At 47.5% G+C, this 20,752-nt stretch overlaps 1 protein-coding gene and 1 pseudogene across 2 annotated transcripts in view; one reads left to right on the plus strand and one right to left on the minus strand.

Annotated features, from left to right (window-relative positions):
- Nucleotides 1-2,825: 2,825 nt before the first annotated feature.
- On the plus strand, nt 2,826-8,869 carry LOC139803230 (leukotriene C4 synthase-like; annotated as a pseudogene).
- Nucleotides 8,870-8,914: 45 nt separating this feature from the next.
- The window catches only part of MGAT4B (alpha-1,3-mannosyl-glycoprotein 4-beta-N-acetylglucosaminyltransferase B), a 48,604-nt gene continuing 36,766 nt past the window's right edge, over nt 8,915-20,752 (minus strand). Inside the window, exons 5-15 of one of the 2 annotated variants that reach the window (XM_071759058.1) lie at nt 19,608-19,654; nt 16,945-17,058; nt 16,634-16,709; nt 16,182-16,296; nt 15,312-15,442; nt 12,294-12,398; nt 11,658-11,851; nt 11,205-11,283; nt 10,706-10,793; nt 10,014-10,126; nt 8,915-9,908 (exon numbers count right to left, since the gene is read on the minus strand). In XM_071759058.1, coding sequence (XP_071615159.1) covers nt 9,885-9,908; nt 10,014-10,126; nt 10,706-10,793; nt 11,205-11,283; nt 11,658-11,851; nt 12,294-12,398; nt 15,312-15,442; nt 16,182-16,296; nt 16,634-16,709; nt 16,945-17,058; nt 19,608-19,654 — 1,086 coding nt within the window. In that variant the 3' untranslated portion in view covers nt 8,915-9,884. Of the gene's footprint in view, nt 9,909-10,013; nt 10,127-10,705; nt 10,794-11,204; nt 11,284-11,657; nt 11,852-12,293; nt 12,402-15,311; nt 15,443-16,181; nt 16,297-16,633; nt 16,710-16,944; nt 17,059-19,607; nt 19,655-20,752 lie in introns of both variants that reach the window. The other variant, XM_071759057.1, reaches the window with a different exon arrangement.

Genomic DNA, 20,752 nt, shown 5'->3' on the forward strand with positions numbered 1-20,752 from the left:
TCCAAGCATTGAAGTTGGCATCTTGCTACGTATCTGCTGTGTTGATGACCCCAGCTTAGAGCCTGCAGATCACATTAATCTTGAGTGTATTTTGAGCACTTTACTACTCCAGAAGTTTTGAGTTGTGTCTGGGGGGAGAGGAGATCTGTAACTTCAAAAGCTTCGAAGGAACCAAATGTAATAGTGTGTAACAATACCAGGATGAGCTGCTTCTAGCCTGTGGGGAACTGGGAAGTACTTATTTTATTTGCTTTATTGTCCTATTTTAAGAGCTTTGCATTGTGTATTAACAGAAAACACTGTCCCTTGTTTAAGTGACATGCACGTTTTTCCAAAGATTTTAAGGACTCACTGGCAGCTTGTAACCAGCCTCTGCTCAGAAACTGGTAATTTTTTTACTTTTTCCCTCCTTGGTGTTAGTGTTTTGCCTGAAGTTAATGCAAATCTGGGAGTGCTTTTTAAAGCCTGAAATTTTTGTTGAAGTGGTGTAGGCAGAAGTAGACTGCTGGTGACATTTTTGCACTGACCTATATTGGACAGAAAAAAATTTAGAATCCAGTAGCAGAAGTGATATTTCAAAGTTATTTTGGCTGAAGTCTAGAAAATTTCTCACCTTATCAACTCCGCTACTTGGAACAGGAGCAGAAGGTCAGGTCATTAATTCATAAATGCATGTTAATAATTATTACAACCTCAAACATAATTCAGGTATTTTATAGCTGATTTAAACTAGCAATAAAAGAGCTGGAAAATTGCCCATCACCTTTCAATTGCTGGCAGTACATAATCGTGGTACCAAAATCTGTAAATATCATTAGTAGAATTTTACAGGTTGTGCACACAACTTTGTCTGGTGGTTCAGCAAAAAACATTTGTCTGGAACAGGAGTTTTCTGATGTGTCTGCTTTGGAAAGTGGGGTGGGGGGAGTTGGGGTGGGGTAAAGGGAACAAGTGTTGGCACAGGGCAGTGAGGAGGCTCTGTGGGAGAGCAGCTGCACCCATCCAACCTGCCCACAGTCAGCACCATGAGAAACCAAAAGATCTGCTGGCACTGTCACACTTTTGGGAGTCCTGGAGCAAGGCAAATATCCTTCATATAATAGTGCTGAGTTAATTATATTGGACTTTGTGGAACTTGGTTCCTGTGTCTTGCTTGGAGTCTTCATGGAGTGAAAGTTGCTGCTTCCCAACGTGGTAAAATTGTGTTTGGCTGTTTACAGTGTTGGGCCTGAGGGGTTTGTTGTGTAATGGGGACTGAGATGGTTCACAAACCTCAAAGCTGGCATCCTAGTAAGGAATGAAATTTAAGTTTTACTTTGAAACTTAAAACAATTTAATCAATAAAATGTCTTTAAAATATTTTCTGTGATTGAATTTCAGCAGGCAATTTGTAACTATGAGTGGCTGCAGGTAGCCAAAATAAAGGCAGTTTAATAAATAAGCTCAGGAAGAGGTCAGCTCCAACCATATACTCTGTGTATGTGGAAAAGAACATCACATACATGTGCCTTTCTCCTCTGACAAATATTATGTGTTCAATTCCAACAGCTTAGCTGCAAAGAGTGGGTGGCAAGATGAGCTGATAGCACACAGTAATATGGAAACTAATACAAGCCCTTCTGGTCAGAAATAGAGACCTCTTCAAGGGAACTTGGCAACATCTACTAATTTAAATAGATGCTTTTTTTTTTTTTTTTTTTTTTTAGACCATTTACAAACAAGCAGAGTGCTGCCAAAATCTGTCTGCCTTTTGTGTTTAATTGTGGGTCCTTTGGTAAAAGGCCTCTCCCCCTGGGGCTTCAGGAGGGTCAAAGAAGGGGATGCTCCCTGCCTGGGGTGTGGATAGAGCCCCCATTTTATCTAAATATTTGTATTTCTATAAGGGAAGGGTTCTGTGGGGTTTTTAATTGCTGAATTAATTCACCACAGAGCTGTCACAATGCAGCTTACAAACAGATGTGAATCTCTGAGCAACCTGATGTATTTTTAGCCATCAGATGATAAATCTCTTAATACAAGCATTATTTAAAACTCAGATGTGCTACTTGAAGAACAGAGTTCGAGAAGTCTGTATCATCAGTAGTTTCCCCTCAAACTATTTACAGGGAAATATCTGGAACTAAAATGGAAGATCCTTGTGTCTAATGACACCTTACAGTTCTGATGTCAGAACCATATAGGTGTGAAGCCAGCAGATAAATAGCAAACATTATCTACTTCTGATTGGATAAAGTCTCCTGGTTTTATGGTCTCTGCCTGGGAAGCCAAGGAGCAATTTTAAAATACTCTTTCCTTTCTCCCAATATGCAGGATGTGTGCTAATGTCAGCTGGACTGCAGAGTTGTGCAGTAGCTTTTCTTGCATATTTGGGAAGGAGGTGTTAGAGAAATGAGATTCATCCTGAGAAGGGCAAGCACGGAAGTAGAGATGTGCTCTACACATCCTCCTGCATCACATCCAGATGTAGCAGGTGCAGTGTAATGGCAGAGCTTAAGTACAGTGGTGGCTGATTTTTATTTTTGCTTCCTAATTTCTTGAGGGACCTCAGTTTCTGCATTCTTTCAAGTAACTTTCCCCTTTCTAATTTATTTATGCTCAGTTTAGCAAAGGTCTGAGCTTAGTGCTCTGTAGATGCTCTCCTGCCCTGTGCTAAACTCTGGACCAGAACAGGACAAAATTACCACATTTTTCTTTCACAGCCCTTCCCTCTTTTTTTTTTTTGTGGCTTCAAAGTAAAGCTTATGCACTGTCATTGTCACTCCCCACAGAGCTTGTTTGCTGGGTTCACTCAAATGTGGCAGGTATCAGCTCTGAGATGGTTTGACATGTTTGTGGACATAACCAAACAGAGAATGAAGGTCTGGCTGATGCTTCCACTGAGGATCAAGGTGCAGGGAGAGCTCAGCCCCTATGAGCCACGTGGGAATCCACACAAACATTTAACCTTGAGGCAGGAATCACAAAAAAATAGTTTGAATGGTTCCACAGAGTAGGTTGAATTCTTTCCCCTAAAAGTCTGTGCTGAGAAGGCTTGTGCAGAATGGTTGTCTTAATGCCTCATTTTGAGAGGTGCTTCAGGAAGCTGATTCTTCATCCTTAATGCACTGCACCCTGCTGCATCTCAGGGCAGGACAATGTCCTCACTCCTGACCATAATCAGCATCCTACGTGTGAATCAGAAAGGAAAAAGCAAACTTGTTCCTCCCGACACTTTTCTCTCCCAGCACTTCTTGCTTAGGGTTGGGTCACTGCACACAGGGTGGAAAATGCTAGAAAGTGGGCATTTTCCTGACTGGATGTCTGTGTATTTAACTTGATGATTTGCTGTGCAATACATGGGTCACATAGCATCAGATTATTCATGTTTCTAATTCCCTTTTCTTCTACATATGTTCTAATGCTTTTCTGCCATCATGCATGGATCTGTCTTGTCTTTAATCTTGCAGCATCTGTCCCTGCTTTCCCTTCTGTCTCCTGCTGTTCTGCTTTTATCTTTGTTAGGATCAGACAGGCCACAAGGCAGTCCTTGCAGCCTGGCTCCTTGTCTCCCTGTGTAATGCTCTGGAAAAGCTGCAATGTTAGGAGCTTGCTGATCCAAGTGACTCACTTAGCAGCACTCTGCCACAGCCACCAAAGTAATTGGTTTGCTCATTAGCATTTCTCCTATATGAAAATTCTCATTTTCAATAAAGGCAGCAGTGTAGTAGTACACCCACGTATGTGGGTATGTGGGTATTTTAAACCTCAGTAATCATGGGAGTAAGACCTGTCATCTGAAAGCAGAACAGTCCAGATCTTGTTAACAAGTTTTCATTGTTTTTTGAAGTGACTTCCCATGTCCCTTGTAACTGTACAAAGGAGCAGTGTAGGTTAGGTCAAAGCTGTCACTGGCAGCACAGCTGCTCCTGGAACTGCTGGAGCCTTGGAGCTTCTCTGCATGAATGGAGTAGAAGAAATAATCACTCCCTTTCTTTTTTCCTCCTGTTGCCACACTTCCAAGCATCCCTAGTGGACTTAATATCTCAGTGCTTCACAAGTTGGATGCTGCTTGTACAAATGTTTTGTGCCCACAGGGTGTAGCTGGAGGTGCTGGAGGTTCCCATCAGGTGGGCTGAGAGTGCTCTAGTACTCTAAACACAAACCTTAAAACTAAAAAAAAAAAAAAAGAAGGAGGTTCTGAGATGGAGTGTGGACTCACTAATGTTTCGTTGTGTGTTCCAGGCTTCCCTGGGTGTGTTTGATCTGCTGGGGAGCAGCACCAAGGGCTCTGCTGCTGTGTGCTGGGTGTGAGAGGATGTGAAGTGCCAGCCAGCATGGGACATGAGCTGTGCTAAGATAACCAAATATCCATTTAAAGTACCAGCCTGAAATAAATGGCACGTTTATTCCAAGCTGTGTGTGACAGCCCTGAACTATGAACCTAGGCAATGTCAGCTCTGCCCCTCTAAGCATTAGTTTGATTCCAAGATAGATAAAGCTTAGCTGGAAAAAAAAAAATAAAAATGCTGGATTGTTACCATCCCTGTGGTTTTCTCTTTTTTAGCCTATTTTGTGCTGCAGGTGATCTGTGCTCAACAGAAGTACAAGATCTCCCCTCCTGAGACAAGAGGTCACCCTGAATTTGAGTGGATCTTCAGAGCTCAGTAAGATTTTGATTTGTTTGTGGTCACTGCATCTAGATGTGAGTTGAGCAAAGTGTCACTGCCAGGAAAGACTGAAGTCACCTTTACACTTACTGCTGCTGATTCTAGATTTATTTTGTTTTTTTAATGCATGCAGAGGTCTGAGTATGATTTGGAGCACTTTGTGTTTCTGTCTGAGTGTTTCTGTCCATCCACAGTAATCTTCCCCATGGCATCATGAGAGACAGCCAAATTACAAATAAGTGCCTGGATGGAAGAGGTTCTGAGCATTAATGCATCATAATAATTAAGTTTAATATTGATATTGGCTCCAAATTGTGAGTAGCTGAAGCTATATTAATAGCTTAATATTTGCTTTTAAGGTTTTGCTGTTGAACTGAAGCAAATGGCCTTGCTGGCAGAACCAGCTATAATGATGTTTTTAGTTTTCTGTTTTGTTTCGTTTTTTAAGTTATTGTACTATGACAGTCAGCACTTATGGGCCCATCCCTATGGCCATTGTTGGCTTTTTTTTTTTGCTCTGTTCCTATGGGGAGAGCAGTGCTGGAGCTAAACTGGAATCCTTCTTAGTTCCCTTTGGCTTCCAGCAAGCACCAGATCCCATCTTTTATTTCAGTTGTGTTGTTTCGTAAGCAACTGAAAGGACTTGGCTGGAGCTGGTTTGAAGAGTAGCACTAAATCCTGAAAAAAGCAGCTGCTTTTCCTTGCCAGCTTGCAGGCATTTGTGGAGTGACAAAACCACCAGCTTCAGGCCTTTTGCAATGCAAAAAGGCAGCCTGCATGGGAGGCACCAACCTTTGCTACTGGGTAGCTGTTGATGAGGCTTTTAATTGAATAATGGGCTGTGTGTCAGCCCAGGGATGCTGGGGGCTGCAGCCTGCTGGGCAGCCCTCTGCTCCATTCTGCACAGGCAGCCTCAGGTTTGAGAAAGTATTTCTTCACTGGGGGCTTTTTCCTCTCTTGTTTTCTCTGTGGAAAAGGATACAAATGGATAATAACAGGGCTGGTGAAGGGACTCGAGCACAGATCCTATGAGGAGAGGCTGAGGGAGCTGGGGGTGTTGAGGCTGGAGAAGAGGAGGCTCAGGGGAGACCTCATCACTCTCTACAACTCCCTGAAAGGAGGTTGGAGCCAGGGGGGGGTTGGGCTCTTTTCCCAGGCAACTCTCAGCAAGGCAAGAGGGCACAAGAGGTCTCAAGTTGTGCCAGGGGAGGTTTAGGTTGGACATTAAAAAGAATTTCTTTACTGAGAGGGTGATCAGACATTGGAATGGGCTGCCCAGGGAAGGGGTGGATTCTCCATCCCTGGAGATATTTCAAAAGAGCCTGGATGTGGCACTCAGTGCCATGGGCTGGGAACTGCAGCGGGAGTGGATCAAGGGTTGGACTTGATGATCTCTGAGGTCCCTTCCAACCCAGCCAATTCTGTGATTCTATGAATTTGGTCTGGTATATTAAAAAAGAAGAAAAAGGTATTATTACTCACTCATGGAAACCCGGCAGCCTCCTCTTGTTGAAGCTCAAACTGCATTTGCAGCCTAAGGATCTTCAGAGTTTTTCCAGCTCCCAGTCTGGCTCTGTTCCCCAAGCTTGATAAATTTCTGGCCAAATTTAAGACTAAATTGCTTAGGGAGTGGTAAAATGTAGGAAAAATCAAGAAACATACCCATTGTCTCCAATAGCACAGCTCCCACCATCATGTCCTGCAGAAAATCTGTATTTTTGTCACTAAAAGAAAAAGGAAAGACGAAAACCTGGCTGAACAGCTGATCACCTTTGCTGAATTGGATCTGGGAGAAGGCTCCCTCATGGAGCATGGCTTGTGTGACCCCCAGATTTGGGCTGTGCTCACTCAAGGCCAGGATAACATTCCTTAAATCCTGTCAAGGAATCTCCACCCGTGCAGCTGTGAGGCTGTAGCTGTATTCTGTGTCTGTGAAGGTGCTGGCACCCAGGACAGAACTTGCTCAGGGTTCAGCAAAGACAAAACTTCCCCTCAGCCACAGTTTTTTGTTGCAATGCCCACATGAATGCAGGTGAGGTGATACCTATGCATTTTTTTGGTGCTTTTCTTCTCTAAAATACAGATTTTGTGTTTTACAGGATTTTTTATGTTACAGGAAAGGCTTTTTCTGCCCAGCACAGCCCAACACTGCTTCTTCCCAGCCCTTTCAGTTTGTCCCAACGTGTTGTTCCAGCTCACCTCTCTGGCCTTGGTTAACCCATCTCTGAGATACAAGGATGTGGTTTTAATGCTCATCTCTGGTTCTCAACAGGGCAAATTGCTCCCAGCACTTCCCCATCTTCATCTCACTCCTCTGGGTTGCTGGAATCTTCTTCCATCAAGGTAAGGGGGATGGAGAGGGAACCCCAGTCCAAACTACATGCCCTGAGTTGGTGAGGGACCAGGACTAGATGATTGTTGTAGGTCCCTTCCACAGTAGTTTATTTTTAAATATTTTAAATCCCACTGCAACTCAGGCACATCCTCTGTAACTGTGAGGCTGTGACTTAGGGAAAGCCAAGTTCCCTTTTCTCTGGAGGGATAGAGGAGTGCCCCAACTCCAGCATGCATGGAACAAAAAGGGAAGGAAGAAAAATTATTTGAACATCTACAGTGTTCTAAAGCTGAGTCAATCTGCATTGGGTTCTTGTGACTGTGTCCCCATCTGCAGAGGGACACAGGGACATGGGTGATGGAGCTGGGCTGCAGCACTGGCAGTGTCCAGGGACCCCTGGCCCCCCCAGGACTTGTCTTCTCCCCTCTCCCCACAGGTCTGGCTGCAGTGTGGGGGCTGCTGTTACCTCTACACCCACTTCAGGTACTTCCAGGGATACGTGGTGGCTGCACAGGGATAGTCAGTACCTGGCTGAGGCTCTGGGCACCCCAAACCAACCCAGGGGTGCAGAATGCATTCCCCAGCACAGGCTTCCTTCCCTCCTATGCTTGTGGCCACACCAGTTCTTCCCCAGCACCATCTCAGAGCAGGATGGGGGACACCAAGCCCAGCCTGGCTGGCAGTGTCTGATGGTGCTTTCTTCCCATGCAGGTTGGGACCTCTGGATGCCAGTGCCTGGCTCCTGGAGGGGCTGGCAGTGACTGGATTCCTGGCACATTTCCTGCTGCCCCATTCCTCCCTGTGGATGGCAGAGCTGGCACAGCCCCTACAGCTGCTTGGCACCTGGTGAGCCCAAACCACTGCTCACTCTGTGCAGGGCAGGGACTCCCATGGCAGCAAGAATCTCCCCAGCTCTGTGCTTACCTTGAAAGTAGGTGGGTTCTGGCTCTTATTTCTTTGTTGATGATTTCCCTCCCTCCCAGCTTCTACCCCTTTTGACAGGCTTAACTGCCAGGTTTTCCAGCACTGTCTTTTCTAAACACTCTAATGCCTTTGGTTCTGCCTTCTGGAGCACCAGTCGCCCCACATGCTCTCATCACTGCTCCTTAGTGCTGTAATGATCTATGTTAGAGAATCACACCCAGGATAGATATAAAAAAAATAAATTCTTTTTCTCAACAGAAATCACCTGTGATCATCAATGGTTCTTGGGGAGCAGGTGTGAGAGAATTCTTGGTTAGGGGACAGGGTTGCATGGGAAAAGATGCTGTGTTTAACTTGAAAGGATGGGTAAACCTGTCTAAAGCTATATACAAATTTTAGGAAAAAGGCAGCCTGACTGTAGTTCAATGTCTGTGTTGGCCACTGATGTGACTGACTTTGGCTTGGTCCTAACTTCACCCACCACCAACCCAGCAACAGGACTTTGCCCCCTGTCTGGATTTCCCACTCTGTTGTAAATTCAGGGTTCCCAGGTAGCTAAAGGAAGCATCAAGCAGGCAGCTCCTTGCTGAGCTGCATGTGGCTATAAAAAAAAAAAAAAAAAAAAAAAAAAAAAAGGGATCATATTTTTAAGAAGACAACTGTTCCACAAGTGCGTTTTTGGATCTATGGGTGCCCAAGTGCTTTCAATTACTCCCTGCTGAGGAAAAAACCTGACTCATCTTTCTTTTTTTAATAACTGGTGAAGATTCCTGTGGTGCTGGGGCAAAAAATAATCAGCCTCCCACTGGGCTGCTCTAAGTGCTTTTCCCATAAGCAATGCTTTGGGAGTATCAGGTAGTGGTGAGTGCTGAGGAATGACCCCATTTAGGGTTGAGGGGCTCTGGCTGGTCCCCAGCCCCCTGGGACACCCACCCAGCTGGAGTGGGGAACAAGCAGGCAGAGCCAGAGCAAGGGCCTTCCTGCTGAGAGTGACTCTCATCACCACACCAAAAGTTTAAATTTAGCTTTTATTACAGTGCACATTATTTTATATATTTATATATAGAGATGTACTTGAAAAATCAAATGTATCCAATAATAAAAAATACAGCACATAAAGTAGTATAATGCATTCCAGTGTATAGCTGAAGAGACATTGGGATTTACACTAATCCCTACTATTTCTTTGAACTGGGCTACTTCTGCTTTCCCCTTCCCTCCCCCCACCCCAAAAAAAAAAAAAAAAAGGTCACATCAATTAATAACTGAAATAGTTATTTAAAAAGATGATTTCTGCACTCAATCTCAAGGCATGAAGACACTGGAGACTTCACCGTGAGTTAAGGGGCTGTGTTTGATGCTGGCAGGCACAGTGTGGCATATTTTATTGTTTTGCTTTCCCTGCCATACTCATAGCTCCAACCCCTTCAGATTCATCTCTCTGCAGCTGGAGGAGGGTCCATCCTCACCCTCTCTCCATCCTCAGCTGTGGCCAGGGCCACCGCCTGGCTGAAGGCAATGCAGACCTTGGTCCCTGGCCATCTCCCCATCCTCGTGCATCCGCAGGGTCGGCTGGCAGGACTCAAGGTGACCAAACCCCCCCCGTCTTTGTCCCCAGATACAGCCAGACATCGCCCCGTCCTGGGCTGAAGGTGCTTTTTGTCCCCACGCTTGCTAAAGCTCATCCCGACCCCAAACCGTCCCCTGCGGCCTGAGCGACGTGCGCGGCAGCCACGTCCCCCCCGAGGGCAGCAGAGCCGTCCCTCTGCACGGGGTGGGTGCTGGGTTTGCTTTCTGCTCTTCTTCCAGAGAAGATGAGCTCCTGGCCCCGCAGCACCGGCTGGGCATGGCGGTGCCGGCCTGGCAGCCCCTGTGCCAAGGCCTCTCAGCCCCTGGGGCCTGTGCCCTCCCTGCGCCCGGGCGAGGCGCCGCGGGGAGGAGGGAGCAGGACCGGGGATCCACGCTTCCTCGTGTCTGTGTCACTCTGCTTTTTTGATAAAAATCTGAAAGGAGAGAGGGCTGGGATCAGAGAGAGAAAGGCCAGGCCAGGCAATGGAGAGCCCCAGCCCTGGGCAGAGCTGTCCCGCTGCCAGGGAAGCTCAGTTTACCTCGCTGAGGATGATCCACACTGGGGAGTCGGTCTGGATGGACAGCCTGATGGCCTCCAGAGGCCCGAAGGATGGGTCCACCTCACCCTCTGCAACACCCTTGGAGAAGGAGCCTGGTGGGGAGAGCACACGGGTGACACGGGGACAGCAAGCAGGCAGCTGGGATCCCCCCGAGGGGACCACAAGCCACCATAGCAGCCCCTGCCAGCAGCTCCCCAGCATGAGACGGGATGAAAAACAGCAGCAGTGTGGTTGTCGGTGCAAAATACTGCACTTAGGGGAACAAAAAAACCCCAAACAGCTAAATAAAACAAAATGGGGAGTATTTGGCTGGACATCACAGCTGTGCAAAAAGAGGGGAACAGAGTGATGACAGCCTGACATTTCCTGTTGTGGAGGTTTTTAAGGTTAGGCAAATGGATAATCCGAATAATTTGGTCCTAGGTCTAAGCAGAGGCACCAGAACACTGAGAACTACCTGAAGAAGACACCCAGTCTAAGGGGGGAGGGAGGGCAGTGGAGGAGAGGAGATAATGATGATTAAATCCTGCTCCGACCTGGCTCCTGGGAAGCAGAAAGTACTCTTTGCCAAGCAAGAAGCACTAAGATTATTAATTCATTTGAAGGTGAGGACACCCGGGCTGTCTTACCAAACCCAGCAGGCAGCTTGCCAGCCCCCACCCTGCTTGTACCTATCTGGATGTAGCCATCCGGCGTCCGGCGGTATTTGACGACTGTTCCCCTTCCCTCTTGCAAGGCTTCCTTATCTGACTGCAGGCTCTGTGGGGAGGAGAGGAGCTCTGTGCAATGTCAGTGGTAAGAGCCACCCAAAAGCCCCAAGGAACAGCAGCAATCCCCCTGAGCACTGCCCTCACCAGCAGCCTGTGACATGTCATCCTCCTGCCTGCCACCTCAAGCCTCATGCCCCAAACCAAGAGGACATTTGCTGCCCCCATGCTGCTGCTGCCACTGCAGCTCCATCCCCTCATCTCCTGCTCAGCACAGCATCCCTGCCCCTGAGGTGGTACCCCACCATGACCCCCTGGCTCCCAGCCAGCACCTCTCCGAGGCACTTGAGTCTTGTTAAGATTTTTTTTCTTTTTTTTCCTGATGGCTTTAAGCAGTTCCCTTCTCTCAAACCTCTTCTGCTTCCCACTCCTCCCCCATCCCACCTCTCAATACAACACTTACATCAAATGGCAAAACCTCCACAGTCGTATTGAAGAGTTTGTCCTCTGGGTGCTCAATGTTCCCACTGCGGAAGAAGAACCTGTGAGAGAGATCAAAGCCATGGAAACCCACATTGAGTGAAGGGGGACATGAGAGCTTTCCCCCTGGCTGCACTGCTAAAAGGCTGACAGGCACCTTCCCACAACTCCCACTGGCACATGGTTTGAAAGGAAACCCTCTGGGCCAGATGAGCTAAAGCATGGATTGCTCAGAGGGGCAGAAATGTACATGGACCTATCAAAAAAGGGTCAGCTTATCTTCCTTCTTCTGGAAGAGCACTTTTCCCTACTCCTGGGCAGTCAAGCATGAGATGGGCAAGAAATTAAACATGAGCCAGAAGAGTAAAAGGAAAGTATCTCCACATGCTCCAGGCAGCCCCCAGGTCCTCCCCATGGACTCCCCCCAAGCACTGGCCTTTCGATGCGGAGTGGTTTGAAGAATCTGAATCTGATGAAGTCCCCAGCAGTGGGAGTGAAGGCCCAGAAGAAGTCCTCCCGCAGGTAAGCTTTCTCCAGGGTGAAGTGCTGGTAGGTTTTCAGGCTGGTGCTCACCTCTGCTGGAGGGTTGACGTGCTCTTTCCTCAGGGCCTGCTTGCCAAAATCCTTGTCCTTGGTGGATGCAAAGCAAAAGGGCAGAAAAAGGTCATGAGCTGCTCTCATCCATAAGGAAGAGAGGTCCCCACAATAAGGCATCACATATTTAAAGCTTTTGATTTGCACAGTGCAGAAGCATGAGGGATAGAAGTAGTCTGGGGAAGGTACCAGACAGGGCAATGCTTGGCTGGATCTCAGGAGCACTCAGGCAAGGACCAGTACCAAGGCTTAAAAGCATGCAGTGACTCTTGGTCACTGCCATACTTAGAAGTAGGAGCTACATGAGCTAACTGTAATTTAGAATAAACCACAACCAATACACAGAAATCCAGCTGTCACCATGCCACCAGCTGCTGTCACTGGTGTCCCCAACCCAAAAGCAGCCAGTTCCTGGGTGTCTGCAGGCCAGGCCTGGCAGAAAGGCTGTCTGCAGCTTGAGCAGGCAGCCAGTACCCACCTTCAGCTTCTGTATCTTCCCAGCCAAGGAGGAGTGGGTTCCCACATGCTGAAAGAGTGAGGGCTTGAAGCGGATTCTCAGGTTTGCCTTCTGCCTGTCACAGTGCTTCTGAAAAGAGACAATCCCTCAGTGCCCCATGCTGAAACCTCTGCAGTCACAAGAGGAACAGACAAGTGCATGAGGAGTGACAAACCCTGCTTCTCCATCCCTATACCTTCCTGTATATTCAATTTGGCAAGAGGGCTTTTAACCACACTCCGGAGGAACCTGCCTATGACTCTTGGCCAGCCACCCCCAGGCTCTTGCTGGTCAGCTGCAGTGCCCAGGTTTAAGAGCCAAAAGTCTCCTTGCCAATCAGAGCTTAGCAAATGCTGAACAAATCTCCTCTGGGTGCTGTCAGGTAGGGACAGACAGAGAATTTTGTTTCTTTTTTTTTTTGCCTGGCTTATCGAGAAAGCCTTTTCCCTATAATTCAGAGCTTGAGATCACCAGTATCTGAGGGTACAGCAAGTCCTGGGATGATTCAGAGCCTGAGGGAGCAGGTAGCAAGTGCAGGCTCCCTTCAGCCAGGCAGAGCTTTCAGCTTGTTGGCAAACATTGTTAGGCAGATGCATGGCACGTGCCACTGTCTGAGCTGTTTGGCTGCTTCACACCCATCCCACCCTGTAAATAAATTTGGGAGATGCAACTTGGATCCAGCCCGTGTTTTTCCATGGGCTGGAGGGAGAGAGATAATGGAGAAGTGAAAAAGGACAAAGGAGAAAAATACTGAGAGAGTGAAGACATTTTAAAAATAGTTCATTTATCTCAGTTTGAGGGAGCAGGACAAAAATACAGGGTTAAAAACTGGAGAGAGAGGATATTTGTTTTTCCAACTTTTGCTTTCTTCAAGAAAAGAAACACATGCACGCCCCTACCACCATCTGCTCTCACAACCTCCCACCCAAAAGCAACCCCAGTAGCAAACCCACTGCCAGGCACTGGCACTGTCTGCCTGGCACCAGGCAGGGCACAGAGGGGAACACCAACCACACCAAGCCCTGCACACATGGGCATCACCCTGCCCAGAGCTGGGAAATTCCAGGCATGACCCCTGAAAGCTGCCGAGGAGCTAATCCCCTAATCCAGCTCACATTACATTAGAAAATTAAAACTAGCCATGCTAATGAGAGACACCCTTCTCATTGCCAGAAACCCCCAATTGCATCAGGTCTGATCTCAGTCTGGATGGGGAGAGGAAGAGGAAGGGACACAGAGGGAGCTACAGTATCTCCTGATTTTTCTTTTTTCCTCTTTCCCCTTCTGCTAAAGCAGCATTTGCTGAAAGCAACATTGTCTCAGTCTAACCAGGAGGGGGAATGACTCAGTCGGTGGTAACAAGGTCATCCTTTCACACAGCTCTACCCCAGGTAAATCTAAAATTAGTTTAAAAAAGAAGAGTAGAATATGTCCAGAACAGGCAAAGCACTTACCAAAAGCTCAGGTCAAACAAACTTCCAATCAAAAAGACAAATCCTCCCTGCTACCAATTTGATTCTGCACAGTGGGATTTACCAGGGAAAGTCATGTTTGAAAGGGCAATGTGCAGAGTTAATCATGCAAACAGTGGGGGAAAGGAGCCAGAAATCCACACCGAAAGTAGGTTAATTTTTAAAAAGGCAACACATTTAAGAGGTCTGCAGCTTCCCCTGGGAAAACCTTGGCTCCACCAGGTAGATGAGCAAAACTGAGAGCTAAGGAGATGATCCTGTGCAGTGGGATCTGTGTTTAATCAATGCTCAAGCTGAAGATTTTAAAGCTGGGGGGCTGGGTGTTGAGCACAAACTGCAGCATTCTTCCCAGCTCCATCCCAGCATCCCACCACTCCAGCTTTACCGTGGCTGTGAGGACCCTGGGGGCTGCCAAGCAGGCCTGGGGACTGCTTTGTCACACGTGTGCCAGGTGGACACAACGAGTATCAACCAAGATTGGTTTGGCTGCACACAGGGGGCTGGAGCCAACGTCAAAGCCTCAGCCAGCAAGGCCAGGACAAATTAAAACACATCCTTGCCCCAGTTTTGCAGAGCCCTGAGGGTGCCCCGTCTCCTCCCGACACATAAGCAGAATATTTACCCCTGGAGTAACCTCTTGCTCTGGTATTTGCCACCACAAAGTAGTTGTGGCCATGAGGTCACTCCTAAGTGTCTGGCTCCAAGCTCTGTAATGGGGACTCTGCTGCTCGTTCTCTGCCGGGGGAGGAGGGTGAAGGAGTGAATGAGTAAATACAATATGTTCAGAGAGGAGATGGAGGACTAACTGGTGGTGAGCTCATCTTACATTTGCTGTCACACACACTCCTCCTCCTCCTCTGCCATTCCCATTTGCTTCAGTCCCTCAACCACCACTGCTGAGGGAGTTCAAACACAACCTCTGCAGGGCATGGGGGCTTCTGTCAGCAAGATTTCATGCAGACCTGGCTCTGTAAACAGATGGCAGCATGAAAATGGAGCCATTTCACCACTCTGCATCCTCCTGGAAACTCCAGCAAGAGCTGTGTGTGCTCTTCCTTCACTCTGACATGCTGCACATGGTGGGCTTGCTTTTGGGTCATCTGGGGTGAGCTCCCTGGGCAGCCTGCATGTGAGCTCCAGGCAGGTACAACACATGAGCCAAAGGGTTATTCTAGGGTTAAAGTCAGCAAGCAGAGCATGGCTTCAGGGAGAGAAGCTCACTGGAATTAGAAATAATACAGAATAGTGAATGGCTACTCTCCTCAAGGACTGGAGGAGGAATACCCTATTAGTGCCTAGATGCAGAAATAATGCTTTTTCTGACAGCCACAGGCTACAAAAGCCTAAACTCCCAAGCCTTTGCTTACACAATCTGCCAGGACACCCTGCAGTATGATCCACAGGGACAACACGGCTCAGTGCAGCCTTTTAGCACCAGAGTTCACAGAAAAAAATCTCTGGAACACAGGTCAAGCATACATTTGCCCCTGCACAATAGGTTTCCCTTCAGTGGAGGTTGTTTACATACTGCATCTTTCTCAGGGTTGCAGACTTTCACCCAAAGGATGTGATCCAGCAGCCAGTCAATGGGTTTGTCCTTATAGAACATCAAGATGAACTCCACGATCAAGCTCAGATCCAGAGACTTGAACATTTTTCCTACAGAAGAGGGAGAAGAGAGAGCAGCTTCAGTATCAACTGGTCAAGAATAAGAGCTGGGAAGAAAAAACTTGGGAGACTGGGCTGTGGAGGCTGGATGTGTGTCCATCTCCCTACGTAAAGGCAATAGCATGCAGCTCTGTTTCATTACCAGCACTGCTGGCATTGATCATACAGTTCTGGATTTAATATTCATTGCAGAATTACAACATTTGTATCTCACAGGTCCCAACAGGATCAAAAGGTCTAAAACTCTTCCATTCATCAGGGAGAAACAAGGATGAAAAACATGTGGCCAGCTGCAGGACAGACCATTTCCTGCCCTGAACACCAGAAGTTTTAAGCCAGTCAAACCAGCATGCAAAATAATAGATCAAGCTGCTACTGGAACCATGTACTGCAATTCCCAAAATAGTTCTGTGCTGAAGTAAACTTCCTTTTGCATACTGTTAGGCAATTCCAGATCCCATCCAGCCTAAAAGCTACTGGTCATGCCTAAGCAGGCTGTCAGCTGGGCCACTGACCAGGTTTATTTTTATTACGAGTGAGTACCAGCTCTGAGGATCTTCCTCCCCGTGCAGACACAAGGGTCATTGCAAAAACAGGGAGAGATCAAGCTGAAGTATTTTACCATCTCTTGGAGACAACTTGTTGGATGAAGAGCAGAAGTGCTTACAAGAGCCAGGAGGCACTTGTGCCCACACCTGCCAGGACCGGGGTGAGTGGAGGAGAACATTACCAATAAACCCAAGCTGAGAAAACTCCAGGATCATCCATTCCTCAGAGGGCTGTTGCAAGGCAAAGTTCTTCATCGTGCTGAGATAGTTTGGTTTGGCCACAATATCATCCTCCAGCTGCAAGAGGAAACCACACTCAGTGCCAGCCACCCATGCAGGTTCCAGTAAGAGCCTCTCTGTGCAGAGCAATCACACCATAGACCAGAGGGAATCTTTGGCACAGACCTAGTTTATTTTGGAAGATGCTTTGAGCAGATTTTTCTCACCCAATCTAACAGGTAAACAAGTTTAAAGCATCTCAGAAACCCAGCTTTTGAACCTATCTGGTTAAAACCCCCTCCCACTCTGCTGCATCACACAGCTGGACATGCTCTTTGCCCTCTCTCAGCTGGGTACAAGCCACAGTAACCTCACAGGTACACCCACCTCCCCCTGACCTCCAGCACAAACCCACCTGCACATAATAGATGCCTTTGGACTGGGCATACATCATTAAAAAGCAGTAGTCAAGGTTCTGCTTTGTCCTCCACCTGCAAGAGACAAACTCTCCTGGATGCCAGGCTGCTTGGGGCGAGCCAAAAAAAGGTACATTTAAACTGGGAAGCCCTGCACTACCCATCCCACCAGATCCTTCCAGTTCCTGGAGAAAAGCAAGTTTCAGAGCCTCACCTGGCCCTCCAAAAGACCTTCCCTGCTGCAGTCAGGGGCAGATGCTGCAGTTATAAAATTCAGGGATTGCTTGTTTTTAAGGTCACTGATTCTTACCTGACTCTTTCCTTGGGGTCCCCAAAGGATTCCCGCAGGTGGGAGAAATCAGGATAGAAATGTGGAGATGGGGAAATTACCTCTAGGAGACCCGAGTGTATTTCCTTGGGGAATCTGAGGAAGACAAGCAGCAGTAAACAAATACTTTCATGTCTGACACACCACGTCATAAACCAAACCACTGGGTAAACACTGAGCCACAGAACCAACCAAAAAATACAGGCTCCAAGATAAAACTCTCCCAGCAGCTAATGCACTTCCAGGCCCTACCAAAGGACACCAGCAGGGACTGACTGTCTCTGTGTTTTAAAGCTGCTCTCTCCCTCCCACAGTCTCTAGTAGCCCCATGTTTGCATGCTCCCCCAAAAAATCCCTCCTTCCACCTGCACACACACACTGACTGCTGATGGAACACTGGGCTTTGAACTTTGCAGGTGACCTGTAAGTCCTGCACACCAACTGCCCCAAATATCAGCAGAAGAAAATGACTCTTGCCACCACAGGAGAAACCAAACTATTTTTCCCAATCCCCCAAATTACTGAAGTGCTCTAACTTCTGCTCTCTGCAGTCCTACAAAGCTGGTTTATAAAGAAAGCAGGGAAACACCACAAAGCTCCTCACTATGGTTTGCAGAGGACTGGCACTGCCCCAGAGGGGACAGAGTCCCAGCACGTGCCTTAAAAACAGTCACACAGATATCTTTTGGTCTATGAGGGCATCAAGGACAGATGAGAAAGAGGACCATGGGACAGCAAAAGTGGAAACACTGAAACCATCTGGATTCACTTCTGTCTGAGCATCTCACAGCTTGTTCCAAAAGGTGCTGCTCAATATTTATCACACTTAGAAAAAACATAGGTCAGCTTTAAAGACCAGCCATGAGCATGATGTATTCCCTACAAGATTGAACAGACCTGTAGACTGGGACACCAAAGGAAGAACTCTCTGGCATTGCCAGCATTTAGAGATTTTCCAAATGTATCAGTAATTAAAAGCTGTTTTACAGAGATTATGTTATGCATTTCTGGTTAGTTACTTTAAACACTGTGCTGTGCTGTAGTTAGGACAGCCAGTAAGAATTCTACTGAATTCCCTTAAAATCAGCATCTATTTTCCCTACAATGGGGCTAAGAACCCCTTAAAGAATAACAGCCTTGCAAGCAATAATCCCAGAGATTACTGTAACTGCCAGAGATTAGCAGGGAAAAGTTATTTTTACATTGTCCTTTTTAGGAATATTTGGTGCAAGGTTGATTTTCTTTGTGCAAAGCCAGGAGGATGGGAGATGGGGCAGAGGGAGACAAAGCAATGGGAATGCCAAAAACTCACTTTTTTTTTTTTCCCCCTTCCTAATTCCCTTCTTCAGACTGGAAAGATTTCCAGCTAACATTTTAGACAGTTCCCCTCTTCAGCCAGCAGTGAAACAGAAGCTTCTCACTGAGCTGACAAAACTTGTACCGAAGCAGCAGTGGCTTTCTTCCTCCTGCAATATGAGCTCAGCCTGCCCTGACCCCACATCACCTCAATTCAATTTGGAAGAAAAATAATTTCAGTGAATCAGGGAGGGGCAGGAGGCACTGGAGAGGGGGGACAGCGAGAAATCAAATCATTAAGTCAATTAAAGTTTCAGGCCTTTTACGCAGAAGCACTCTCAGCAGCAGTGCCCAGTAATTTCATCAGGATCCATCGGACAATCAGTCCATTATCCCCCGGTAAGTGTGTCCTCCTGCCAGCAGGCAGAAGGAGGGGAGCTCTGCCAGCTCCACCACAGCAAGATGGAGAGCTTTGTTTCAGCTCTTCTGCAAGTGCCCGGGGACACAACCCTCCCTGCAGACATCCCAACCTCTCTCCCATCATTGCTTCGGGGACACAGGGTGCTTGGAGGACGTGCTGCCCATTTGCATCTCCTCCTTACAGAGACTGCCATCCTTTGGAAATGTGCAATCACAGGGGCTGGATGGGAGTCCCTGCCTCTTCTTTCACTGTCTTTTTTTTTGCCTCCAAGCTCTGATGCTGTTAACGCCTGGACCGGCTCATGGTTATTAATCTGTCACTGGCTTCTGCCTAAACAGCCACAGACAAAGCTGCAAAAAGCCACTAAGGCTCTGGGACATAAATAGCAGCTAGTGTGAGAGACAAATGTAAGTAGCTCCCAGAACAAGGAAAAAACAAACAGGCTGAAGCAGGAAGAGAAAAGGATCATGGATTTTAAAGCAAAATAAGAGGCATTTGGGTGTGCTCACCATGCTGCCCAGCTGCTCTGACACTGCAGAGCAGGTAGAGGGCTGCACTAGACACCATGTCAATTGCCAGGATGGCTGGAAATCTAAACAAACCCTCTTCTTGCAGTGCCACAGGACAGAAAGTGCAAAATGAAACGGCGTGAACACATGTTAAATACTGCAAGCACAAAGCAGCCCAATGGATGCTACACAGGGGATGTGTTTTAGAGCAAGCAGAAAGTGGAAGCAGCAATAGCAAAGGAAGCGCGGAGGTTAAGAACAGAAAAAAAAAAAAGCCCAAAACAAAAAACAACCCAGACAAGAAAAAAAAAAAACACAAAAAGGAAGCAGAAAAGTGTGTGTTTTCTCCTTAATGAAGCTGTTCCTTGGCCTCGCTACAGGCACAGCCCGTTCTGCCGTAGTCATTTGGAAGTGCTTACAAGTTTTTTATACTGTCTGCCACTCCGGCTGTGTACTGCGGATCCGTCTGAAAACAAAACATAAGCAGTGTTAGATCCTTCAGGCCTCAGCCTGTGCCCCCCAGGGGTCAGCAATCACCTTCAACACAACCCAGGGGTACTGTCAGCACCTCTGTACCATCCTCATGTCTCTTTTTATCCAGTTTAACCACTCTCCCCATGCTGATGGTCTCCTAGGTGCCCTCCTTTGTGGCCAGTGTTAATAAAAGGCATCAAAAGGACCCCAAAGGACTCAAGACACTTCAAGTCTTCCCCATGTGCTCTCCTGGCACTTCTGCCTCTGCCAGAACCAAGCATTTGCACAAAGTGTTAACTTCTGGGCTCTTTTTCCTCTGTATACACTGGCTTCCAACCAAGCAAATACTCTTGGCAGAAAAGGATCTCTACCTCTCTTGTGAAAAAGAGGGGTCTATTTATAAGAGTGCACTTTTTTAATTTCAGGCTCATTTTGATGCTTTTTTTCCTAAAACAACAGCTTGTTCCCACAATCAACTTGACAACCTGTACCAGGAGGGAGGCAAAAGTCAGCAGTGCCTCACGCTGCTGTCTGCAGGCGAAATAAGTGCAAACACAGGGATAGGCACCGGACAGAAACCATCTGCACAGTGACTGGGAAAACAAAACCTAAAGGGCAGGAGACCCGGGAGCAAAACCTGTGCCTGTTTCCTGGTGCTGGCATTGTTTTCAGATGTTGAATGGATCATGGGACCGTGCCCAGCAGATCTGCAGACCAAGTGTCACAGAAGCCGTGACAGAAGCTGCTGTGCCTGGCGCCGGGCAGAGGCGAGAAGTGAGATGCTGGGGATATGTGTCACAAGCTGAGGACAGCACTTCCAAGCTGGAACGGTGACAAGGGAGGGTTTTCTCTAAGAGGAAAAAGGTCTCTTTCCCAAAAAGGGCTCAGTCTCTTGGTGCTGGACTCATTGCTTAGTCCAGTGCTGCCAAGAAAATATCAACGGGAAAAACAAAGGCAGGAAAGATGCTCCTGGCTTTGGGAACAAACACACAGCTCTGCTCCAAGCTCCCAGCTGCTGCTGAAACAGCAGGCTCGTGACAGCCAAGCTGATGAGCTCACCCTGGGGCTCCCCTCCAGCAGCCGAGGAGCC

Source organism: Heliangelus exortis, chromosome 15 (assembly GCF_036169615.1).
Source record: "Heliangelus exortis chromosome 15, bHelExo1.hap1, whole genome shotgun sequence".
Taxonomy (NCBI): domain Eukaryota; kingdom Metazoa; phylum Chordata; class Aves; order Apodiformes; family Trochilidae; genus Heliangelus; species Heliangelus exortis.